The sequence below is a fragment of the Biomphalaria glabrata genome, chromosome 9 (assembly GCF_947242115.1).
Source record: "Biomphalaria glabrata chromosome 9, xgBioGlab47.1, whole genome shotgun sequence".
NCBI lineage: Eukaryota > Metazoa > Mollusca > Gastropoda > Planorbidae > Biomphalaria > Biomphalaria glabrata.
Window position 1 is genome coordinate 27067222 of NC_074719.1, and position 12243 is coordinate 27079464.

General features: G+C 33.8%; 1 protein-coding gene across 6 annotated transcripts in view; it reads left to right on the forward strand.

The window, feature by feature from the left end:
• Positions 1-12243, forward strand: part of LOC106058828 (prolyl 4-hydroxylase subunit alpha-2-like) — a 68818-nt gene that overhangs the window by 37997 nt on the left and 18578 nt on the right. For all 6 annotated transcript variants that reach the window (XM_056042874.1, XM_056042875.1, XM_056042880.1 and 3 more), the window contains exons 8-9: positions 3789-3950; positions 9835-9902. In XM_056042874.1, coding sequence (XP_055898849.1) covers positions 3789-3950; positions 9835-9902 — 230 coding nt within the window. The remainder of the gene's footprint in view (positions 1-3788; positions 3951-9834; positions 9903-12243) is intronic.

Consider the following 12243-nt stretch of genomic DNA (forward strand, 5'->3'; position numbering starts at 1 on the left):
CACCCTTTCCTGAACCCATTCACAAAAATATAACCTTCGATCTGGATCGTCGTCACTTAGCTGTTGCACCAGCCTTGTAATGTGCACACGAAACTTGCCATTCCTCAGAATGCGTAGCACACTCCTAGCACTTACATCACTCTCACGTGCAGCTTGCCTTGACGAGTTTTGAGGTGAACGCTGAAACAGTTCCAAGACCGCAGTTGTGGACTCATCACTTGTAGCTGTACGAGGTCACCCTGATCGACCTTTATGCACATCACACACTGTTCCATGAATTTCAAATTTGTCTCGTAGACATGTAATTGTTCACCTTGAAGTTGGTTCTGTACCATTCTCACGTCTCCACTGTTTTCTAACCGCAGCAACATTCTCAAACTTCCAATACCACTGAATTATCTGCTTCCGCTCTTCAAAACTCAAACGCACGTCTGCCATGTTTCAATTACTGATGCTGAAGGCCACCAGTTTGAACATTACTCGCATTAATCACATTTATTTTTTTAATTGGACATTAAGATTTCCGTGTCCAGAAATTTAGCATTGTAGAACGGGAAAGAAATTGTATATGACAGTTCAAAGTGTGTATACAATTTTTTGACGCACCCAATATTTCCAAAACGACTCTAAAGATTTTTTTTTTAAGTGACAAAGTCTTGTATTTCAAAGAGAAATAAATTCTTTTTTAGCGGCCCCCGTAAGGGGAAAAAGCCGCTATTAGGTTTGTGCTAAATGTCCGTCTGTCTCTCTGTCCGTCTGTCCGTCTGTCACACTCAGATCTCGAAAACTAGAAGAGATATGAAAAATATTATTTCATCATTAAATGCGGCTTGAAAAGTTTAGGTGCAACGGCTACTTTTGGTTTTCTAAAAGCAAACCGTTTAATTTATAAAATTAATTATGCAAGCGATTTTTTCAAAAAAATACACCAATTCTAAAACAATTTGGTAAATGTAAGGGAGGCAATGTTACAATATGCTAACAAAGATAGACAATTCTTCTGTATTTTCAGTATCACTAAGTCAAATATATTTATAAAATGTACAGGAAATGTTTACAACAAATATAAATAATAGTTAAAGGTGTTTTTTCTGGTCAACTATCTGCTAAAATTAAAAGAAAACATTTCTGTTTGTTTATTAAGGCTAATAATGCACTTTGTATGTAAATATCACGCACATTTTTTAAAATGGACTTTTTATGCAGCGACTTTCGTGCAGTAACGTAACATTGCAACACGTCGTAGGGCGAAACCAATTCCTTAAACTTTAAAAAAAAAAACATTTTATTTATTTTTTGTTTAGTGCCCCCATCCGAATAAAAGAAGATTATTTTTGTGTGTTTTGTCTGTTGATCGGTCTGTCCGTCACGATTAGATTAACATATAACCCTATAGGCTAAAGTAAATCTGATTTAACCTTTAATTTTTCATTCAGAAATATTGCAATAGTTTTAACTATCTATAATAGATTGTTCCGGATGTTTTGTGAAAAACAAATCAATGCCAATGAATATTTGTTTGCTCTTCTAACTTATATTAGATTTTATTTTATTTCGTTACAAGAAACACACGATCTTTAATATATTGTTCCTGTTTTTTAATGTAAATCGCATATAAATGATAAAAAAAATATCTATACTGATTTATATTTCATTAATTATAAAGTTGTTCCGGATATTGTTTTATAAAAAATAAATAAATTATGTCAAATGATTGTTTGAAATCGCATAATTTACTTAAATTACACTTATATTATTTGACAATGCGTCACTATAATTTGGTTATCAATATCAAATTGTTCCGTATTTTCATATTTAAACAAATTTTAAAAATATCGACAATAGGTTGTTCAGGGCTTTAAAAAAAAGTAATTTACTAGAATTGATTACTGCAAAATTACTTTTTAGACATTTAATTTTCTTGCTGAAACATAACATAGAAGTTTTGTAATCGATAAAGAATGTTCCGGATTTTGTTTCTTACAAATCGTCGCCAGAAATTTCCGAATTTATTTAAAAATCTACTAACGCCAAATAATTGTTTGAATTCCCTCTTCTAATTAATAAACAAATAATCTTCTCATTTACGAAATAATGTTTTTACGGATTTTTATGAAAAATATTTAACTTACTTCTCTCTTACAGTACATTTAACTTTCTTCCTAAAACATTAAAAAATCTAATTATCATTAATATTATGTTCCGATTTTTAAGGAAAACAGAATCCAAACACCAAAGTAAGGTATGAAAATCTCTCCACATGGCTGTAGTACATCTAATTTTTATACGAGACCATCCAAAAAATTTTATTAACGGTATTACATTTATCTGAAATTCTCTTTTTCTTTTACTATTTATACAAACATCCGGAACAATCTATTATATAAACTTTTCAATTGTGTTCATACCTAAAAATTATTGCGATGTTTTGAAACGTAAAATAAAGGTTAATCAATTTTTAATAACTTATAGTTGTTGTTTTTTTTTTATATCAAGATGACGGACAGACCGACTGACAGATAAAACGCAAAAACAATGCGGCTTTGATCCTCTTTAAATAAATTCTATTAGAACTCAGTGCACCAATGTCTATGAACCCTCGTTAAATATCTCGTGTAAATAAAGACATTTTTTTATGGTACCGGTACTAGCCTATTGTGAGGTAATGGAATTTTTTTTCTTTAACGTCATATGAATGGACTCTTTAAGTGTAATCCTAAAAGAACGCACTCTGTGCACCAATGTCTATTAACCCTCGAAAAATTGCTCGTATTGATGAAAACATAATTTAGTCTAACTAAGCCGTGTGACGTAGTGTTTTTTTTTTCCTTTGACGTCATATGGAATGAATTCTTTAAATGAAATGCTAAAAAAACGCCCTCGGTGCACCAATGTCTATGAACACTCGATAAATGGCTCGTATTGATGAAGGCGATTTTTAGTCTAGCTAGGCCGTGTGACGTGGTTTTTTTTTTTCTTTGACGTCATATGGAATGAATTCTTTAAATGAAATGCTAAAAAAACGCACTTGGTGCACCAATGTCTATGAACACTCGATAAATGGCTCGTATTGATGAAGGTGATTTTTAATCTAGCTAGGCCGTGTGACGTAGTGTTTTTTTCCCTCTGACGTTATATGGAATTAATTCTTCAAATGAAATGCTAAAAGAACTCGGTATGGTAATATTTATTAAGCCTCGTTATGTGACTCGCGTTTAAAAAAGGAATGATATATTGATTTAGATCTAACCTAGATTTTTTAAACTAGATCTAGATTTTTATTGATGTATATCTAGATCTGGATTTATATTCTAATTAAAATTATTTTAGAGTCTAGATCTAGAATTTCTAGATCTAGTTTAGACTAAAATAGACTAGATTAAGATGTAGAATTTCAATTTCTAAACTTAAAGTGTAAAAAAAAGTGTAGATTTTCATTTCCAAACGTTTTGATCAATATTGCAATGTTATAATATGCTAAAACTAATCTGCTATTTTTTATTTAATTTAAATTTAAATTTACGGCAAATGAATCTTTGAAACATTGTTACTTTTGACCATCAAAATTAAATCATCTCTTGAATATTATTTGCGAATATGCAGATCCGACAGGGATCCGACTTCGACGGGGCCCGCCTCTGAGTTTGTGTAACACAAACTCTCTTTGTAATCTTGTTATTAAATGTATTTAAATATTTCAAGCTAATAAATCTTAGTGCCTTGTACTTTCATTTCTATTTTTAGATATATTTCTTCTTTACATTTGATTTAATTTCCAAACTCTACAGCCCCCCAACGACGTCAGACTTGTGTGTAGATACAGAGAAACTTTGTTACCATATTATCGCTTCCAAGAGGAACTACTCTCTATCTCTCCATTTGTTTCACTGATCTACAAGTTTACCACTGACGCCGAGAGTGAATTCTTTAAAACTGCTGTCCGAAACAAGGTGAGGTGTTCAAATAGCATTTTATTTTAATTGATCCTTTACGTTGTAATCAACTGGGGTTGAAAATAAAACTTTTAGTTTCAATTTTAGTGTGAAGATATCGATTCATTATAATCTTTGAAAGCTATTAGCTTACGTTAATGTTTTCACATCAAGAGTTGAGATAATAACATCCAATGAATACTAGAGGACAGAAGAAAGTTATTTGTGGACAATGGAATCAGTGGGGGTGATGGGATTGAGACAAAACTGAAACGTTTTTTTTTACAAAGCCTTTTGAGCAGTAGATGGTAACAAGTCTCGTATGTTGAATCAGATCTTAATGAGTTTTACAAATAATAATAGAAAATATAAGTGCAGAACATAGATGGAATATGCTCCACTGGCGAGAACTCATCTATCACTAATTCTCCAACTTGCGGGGAAGAAAACATACGAAAATTTAACCAGTTATTATTTATTACAAGTAAGTTTTGATTTCACAATTTATACCGCAGTGGTTAAACTTCCCAAAAATACTTTTTTTTCGACCTAATATGTTTTTGAAAGACTAATAAAAAATTACAAAATTAGGCGTCCTTCTGTATTTCAACTCTTTTCAACTTTCAATAACACTACTTTGCACGTAACTTGCTTTTGTAAACATTATATAAAACAAAAACAAGACAGTGTCCAAGTTTTTTTTAATGGCGACATTGACTGAATACGTGTTTGTGCGTGTAAAAAGTTTTAAAACAAATGAAATGATAACTTTATTATTTGAAGGGTATAGGTAGACAAAATGTGACTTCGAGCGTTCCAGTGAATGGTAAAAAAGAGCTAAATTTAAAAAGTATTTTAGAGATTTTTAAATATTTCCTTAAAGACCTGAAACAAAACGATTACTCAGAGATTGTGGTAGGGATGGGGGAAGTGATATCGGTAATTGGACACACAGACGAAATGTATATGCTTAGATTTAATAAGGGAAGAGTGAGTTATAAAGTGGGTCGTCCCAATGGAACGTGACATTAATAAGAGAAGAGTGAGTTATAAAGTTGGCCGTCCCCCATTGCACGTGGCATTCATGCTTTGTTTTGGTGTGGGCGGGAGAGAAACATCCTAAGTGATACTAGAACTGACGGCCTCAAAGGAGGTCCATTTAAGTCAAGTGTCTATTTCAGATGCGCAGGGTGAAAAGAAAAGAAGGTTTCAGAGAGAGAAAAGAATGAGAGAGAGAGAGAGAAACTATGAAACAGAGATAGAGAATGAAACTAAAAGAGAGCGGGACGTTCCAGTTCAATGTAACTGATACTAGAATTCATGGGCTACAAAGTTTGTTAAAGGGATCGTTAAAATGCTAGCCGTTTATTCAAAGTTAAAAAAAAGAGGGAATGAAACAAATCAACGGGCGTAGCCGGTGTGTAAGCTAGTATGTAAGAAGTCAAGATTATAAGCACAATATTATAAAATATATTACTATTTTAGTTCATTGATATTTTTAAAACTCTATTCAAATAATAATTCATGTTTATTGTTAATACTTGATACGCGTGAGTTATAGCCCTTAGACATTGTGAGTTATGTGTCGTTTGTTGTGAACAAGGTGTTCTGCCCAAGATGGCGTCGAGTACTAAATGACTAAAAGTGTACGGCCCAACATCGACATTAGTTGCCTTGATACTTCAATACTAATTAACATGGTGGCAGCGGATAGTGAACCATGTAAGTGTTTTCAGTATAGCTAGGATTAGAAGACTAGACGTCACGGAAGAGATTACGGATACATTGAGAGTGAAGGCTACCCCCCCCCAAACAAGTCACATACGCTTTGGCCCATCAGGGGAGATAAACGAGATATTCAAACCACAGATAGCAGTGAGAGAGTTGCACAACGAAAGATGTCAGAAAACTTACTTACGCCCCCCACCCTCTCATTGCCTGAAACTAACGGAGGGGAATTTTAGTGAAATCTTCAGAAAGTGTAGGCGGTAATCTATCTGCAGGCGACGTAAGCCTAGCCCCAGAGCAAACAGAAGGCCATCGTAATTTATTGTGCTGGCCCATAGAAGTCAGGGACAACATACCAGGAAAGAGAGGACGACCCGGACACATGAATGAAAAATCTGCATGATTATTGCAACCCTAGAGACAATGAGGTACTAGAAACTTTCGGCTTTTGGAAGTTACCCTATCTGCCCCCCATTTGAGACCTTCCTAACATAACTAAAGTCTCAGGCAAACAAATGCAACTTCAAATGATTGGAGACAAAATAGTATTTTCATCAGACAGGAAAGTGCAAGAAAAACTCCTGTCATGCTCAGAGCTGTCCCTAAAAAGAACCATTGAGATTAGCAGAGCCATCGAGCAATCAACTACCAGTGTTGAAGAAATCCTAGGATAAGCTCAGGTTCGTATTGATAGAATGGACAGAACAATACAGGAGCAACAGTAACAACCCAAGAATCTAGATTTTGTTTTCAACAAGACATCATGTCCGGCTTGGATACAGACATGCAACTGATGCGGGGAAAAAACACATAGCAAGGAAGTGCAACAGAACAAGGGGAATCACCTATGCACACAAGGCATCAGGGTACGAGCCAAAGTGGCTAAATACAATAAATGCACTCAAGTCGACAAGAGACAGGCTCACGGCTGAATTCGTAGTGAATGGTCAAAGAGTGAAATTCCAGTTAGACACAGGAGCCGACGTCAACATCATTTGTAAAAGATTTGTCAAGAGATGTCAAGCAGTGGAGACCACACAAACTCTAAGAATGTGGAACATGACTGAACAGAAGCCAGAAGGAGTTGCTGATTTACCAATGACCAACCCAAAAACTGGGAAAACAACTGTAGTGAAATTCGTCGTCGTTGGAAATAACTTTCTATGCCTCCTAGGCTTGAGAACGTGTCAAGAACTGGACCTCATTACACTCAAGGACCACACTGTCGTCTCTCAAGTACAGTCCACCAACGATAACCTAGGTGACCTGTGAGAAGTGAAACTAACCATTGATACCAGCAAGTCTCTCAAGTATAGTCAACCAACGATAACCTAGGTGACCTGTGAGAAGTGAAACTAACCATTGATACCAGCAAGTCTCTCAAGTACAGTCATCCAACGATAACCTAGGTGACCTAGGAGAAGTGAAACTAACCATTGATACCAGCAAGTCTCTCAATTACAGTCAACCAACGATAACCTAGGTGACCTGTGAGAAGTGAAACTAACCATTGATACCAGCAAGTCTCTCAAGTACAGTCAACCAACGATAACCTAGGTGACCTGTGAGAAGTGAAACTAACCATTGATACCAGCAAGTCTCTCAAGTACAGTCAACCAACGATAACCTAGGTGACCTAGGAGAAGTGAAACTAACCATCGATGCCAGCAAGTCTCCAGTGGTGTCTACATGCCGCAATATTCCTTTCGCATATAGAGACAGGAAAGAGCTTGTTGTACTCGTGAAGAGGAACATACTGGTCCCGGTAGAGGAGCCAACGGATTGGGTCAGTCCAATGGCCATTGTTTAGGAAACAAAAGGAGACTTGCGAATCTGTATAGACCCACAACATTTGAACATAGTCTTGAAAAGGGAGCATTACAGACTTTTCCATTGTTCTATTCCATTTTTCTACTTCATTGTTCTATTCCATTGTTCTAATCCACTGCTCTTTTATTTAATTGTTATATTGCATTTTTCTACTCCATTGTTCTACTTCATTGCTATACTCCATTGTTCTACTTCATTGCTATACTCCAATGTTCTATTCCATTGTTCTATTCCATTGTTCTATTCCATTGTTCTATTCCATTGTTCTATTCCATTATTCTATTTCATTGTTCTACTTAATTGTTCTAATCCACAGCTCTTTTATTTAATTGTTATATTCCATTTTTCTACTCCATTGTTCTACTTCATTGCTATACTCCATTGTTCTACTTCATTGCTATACTCCAATGTTTTATTCCATTGTTCTATTCCATTGTTCTATTCCATTGTTATACTCCATTGTTCTATCTCATTGTTCTATTCTATTGTTCTACTTCATTGATATACTCCATTGTTCTATTTCATTGTTCTAATCCATTGTTTTACTCCATTTTACTATAAAAATTGTTCTACTTCATTGTTTAATTCCATTGTTTTACTTCATTGCTATACTGCATTGTTCTATCCCATTGTTCTATTCCATTGTTCTACTTCATTGCTATACTGCATTGTTCTATTCCATTGTTCTATTCCATTGTTCTACTTCATAGCTATACTGCATTGTTCTATTCCATTGTTCTATTCCATTGTTCTATTCCATTGTTCTATTCCATTGTTCTATTCCATTGTTCTACTTCATAGCTATACTGCATTGTTCTATTCCATTGTTCTATTCCATTGTTCTACTTCATAGCTATACTGCATTGTTCTATTCCATTATTCTATTCCATTGTTCTATTCCATTGTTCTACTTCATTGATATACTCCATTGTTCTATTTCATTGTTCTAATCCATTGTTTTACTCCATTTTTCTATAAAAATTGTTCTACTTCATTGTTTTATTCCATTGTTTTACTTCATTGCTATACTCCATCGTTCTATTCCATTGTTCTATTCCATTGTTCATTTTTTTTTTCTATACACCATTGTTCTTTTCCATTGTTCATTTTTTTTCTATACACCATTGTTCTATTCCATAGTTTTACTCCATTGTTCTACTCTATTGCTCTATTCCATTTTTTTAATTCCATTTTCTATTCCATTGTTCAATTCCATTGCCATAGGAATTGTGGTTGAATGAACTTTGTATGTGACTCAACTTTGGAACCTAATCAAATAATGTCCTTTGAAATGTTGTCAGTAAAAAAAAAAGCCTTTTTTAAAAAAAATCAAAGCTTAACTAAGGAAAAGAACTCCGCACTTAGAACTATATCTATCAATAATATAAAAGTTATCGTTATCAAATAAAAGAATGAATAACCAAGAATTCATTGACTCATTTGATCAGTTTTTTATTGGTTCATGTTTTTTTCTAGATACAATAAATAATATATTGAATTTTGAACATGATCAATGAATGGTTGTGGAAGAAAGAACATGTACAATTATCTATGTGGACAATACCCGACATATTTAGCCGTACCTGTGAGTACTGAAGGATTAATTTCCCATGTTGGTATCGGAAAAAAAAAATACCAGTAAATTATTGACGAATTGGTTGTTGTTGTTGTTTTTTTATGGTATTTATTTCTTGTCTATGTCAATGAATAATTATGCAAAGTTTCAAATTCATCCGAGAATGGGTGTGGGAGAAGTAACATGTACAAACGTTTTTACCAGAGACAGACAGACAGAGTGGGTTGATAGAAGTTTTGTACAAATGTGACATTAATATGAAAAATGTGACAGTAGTAGGAAAAATAGTTTCTTTTATATGCTACAATAAATGCATTGTCGGACAAAAATAAGATCAAAGTACAATAATTATCATTAATATATTGTAACGATTCTCTCTATTGAGGCTCTCTGCTAACAATAAAACCAATTCAAAGAACTTGACAACTCAGGGCTTCAAAGTAATGGAACACTTTAATGTCCAATAAATCACAGCAAATAATGTACAATATGTGTGTGTGTGTGTCTGTGTATGTTTTTGTGTGTGTATGTGCGATGTAGTTACATTTTTTATGTGCCAAACTGGATGATAAGGTCAAATATAAACTGTAAAACTTGCGACTTATAGGCCAATCGATCAGCCACATCGCCCCCTTATGTAAACACATTAATGTTTTAAGGAATGTAACCCCACTCCAGTTATTGGGTTGGCCTATTTTGAAGACATAAAAACATTAATTGACATGTGACAACATGTGTTCATTTTATCCAATTACTTATTGCTTCCAGCTAGTAAGAGGTCGAACATTCAAAGGTAAACATCCTGGTGTGGTATCGAAAGGAAGAACTGGACACATGTAAGACGTTTTCATCTTTGATTCATTCATCTGTATTTCTAGTCATGGGCAAAAAGTGAACTAAAAAGTTAGAAACTTTTAGTTTAACTAAAACAAATTTATTAAGGCCATTGTTGAACTAGAAAAAAAAGTTTAGTTAAAATCGTAGTTTAATTTTTTTTCCCGTTACTAACTAAAAAGTTTAATTAAAATTTGTAAAACTTTTCAACATGTGGTCAGGGTTGAAACGCACATCCCTGTTTTCTGGTCACGTGATACCAATAACTTTGATTATCAAAAAAATGATGCAATTAACAACTATTTAGTCAGTCTGCATTTGAAGTGGGAAAAGTAAGATCCTGGTAGAAGTTATGGGAGTAAATATTTGCAACTGAAAGTAGCAGTATTATAAAATGTTAAACAATTTTTGCCAAAAGCTTGTATGCAGTATTATGAATGGCGTTGTTCCGAATGTTTTTTGTGAGCCACGTGGTGGTGTTTAATTTCTGTTTCTAGTGGGAATCTGATTGGTCAATATTTAGTGGTTTTAATCAATTCATTTGCGTCAAACAATAATTTTTTAACTGCACGAACATCAAGTACACTTTTTTTTCTAGTCTTAAGACTTATTATTGAGATCTAAGTCTAAATCGACAGCTAGGCCTGTATAGATCTAAAAGCATTAGGATAACCAACTATTTTGAATGTGTAATATTTTGTTTTTAAATTGAAGAGGTGGTTTTTAGCTTCAAACCCACTGCAGGGGGGTTTTAAACTCAAAACCATCTGTAGGGGTTTTAAATTTAAAGCCTCTCTGGAGTAGAGGGTTTAAACTCAAAAACCTTCTTGTTTACGCTCATAGAATTTTGAGTGTGTAATTTGCTTTGTTGTTGTTGTTTTGTATATATTGAAGAGGTGGTTTTTAGCTTCAAACCCTGGTGGAGAGATGTTTTTAACATAAACCCTTCTTGGCTACTTTCATAGAATATGGTGACTGATGTATGCTTTACTCTTATATTAAAGAGGGGGCTTATCGTAAAAAAACTTTCGGAGGGGGGTTTAAAATCAATATCTTCCTTAGCTTTGCTCTTGGAATTTGAAAATTGTCGTTTGCATTATTTTTTATAGAAGAGGGGGATTTAACCGCAAAAACTAAAAACCCATTTGGCTGCGCTGGGTCAAGTGATTTTTTAATATTAAAATATCACTTAAAATAAACAAAATCAAAGCAAAAAATCGTTCGCAAAATTCCGGAGGGGGAGGAGGTTGAACCCCAAACCAATGACCAATGCATATCTTTAGTGTTGTCTAAATACAATTATAAACATTTTTGTCTTGATATAAAAAAAAACAACAAAAAAAAAACTATAAACTACAATATATCAATAACCAAAGTCCGCCATTTACATTTAAAACATGAATGCCTTCGATCTCATCTAATGCACTGCACGAGAAAATGTTGTTTGCCAGAGAGATCATACCACATATTTTTGTTTACATGTAGACTAGTGATAAACAAATTGATTAACGTTTGGAGTTCATTTGATTCACTCATAAATTTGTAAATAATACAAACTGCCTATATGAAAATCGTGTTTTAGAAAAGGTTGCGTCCCGGGCACATATTTTTAAAATACTTCTAAAGTACATTTTTTAAAACTATTTTACCACATTCTACTAACCTACAAACACATGTTTAACTCTATATGTAAAATATATTATATATAATTCAAAGAAATTTTAAAGGTGTTCATTTTTTAGAACTGCAGAAAAAAATCTAAAGCTCCTTAGCTTGTGTACCACAAAATATTTTAATTATTATTTACTTGGCTACTTTCAATAGATTGCATTGTCTAGTTTAGGAGATAACCTTGTTTTTTTTTTTTGTGTTTTTATTTAATTCACCGCTATAATCCTCAATATTTTCATTTCATATTTCTGTTTTCTTAAAATGAAGGTAAAACAAAATTAATCTGAAGAAAGTATTTTTCTGATCTTCGTAAAAATTCCTAGTCACTTCATTTCCAAATATTTAATTTTAAAGTACAAAAAAAGTCAGAATCCCTTTCAGACTTTGCGATCTATAAGCCTAATGATGTAAAGGTCTTCTGTTTCTGTGGCCCATGGTTAACGAGAGTGTCTTGTGGCCAGCACAACGACCAACCACCTTTACATTTCCCAAACTAATGTAAGGTACCCATTAGAGCTGGGTGGATTCAGAGGTCCCCTATGGATCCCGAAATAAAAAATCTCAGTCTTCGCCAGAATTCGAACCCGGGACCCTCGGTTCGTAAGCTAAGCGCTTTACCACTCAGGCAACCTTATACTTAAGCTTAAGAAATTGCATTCCCAAGCCTTACCT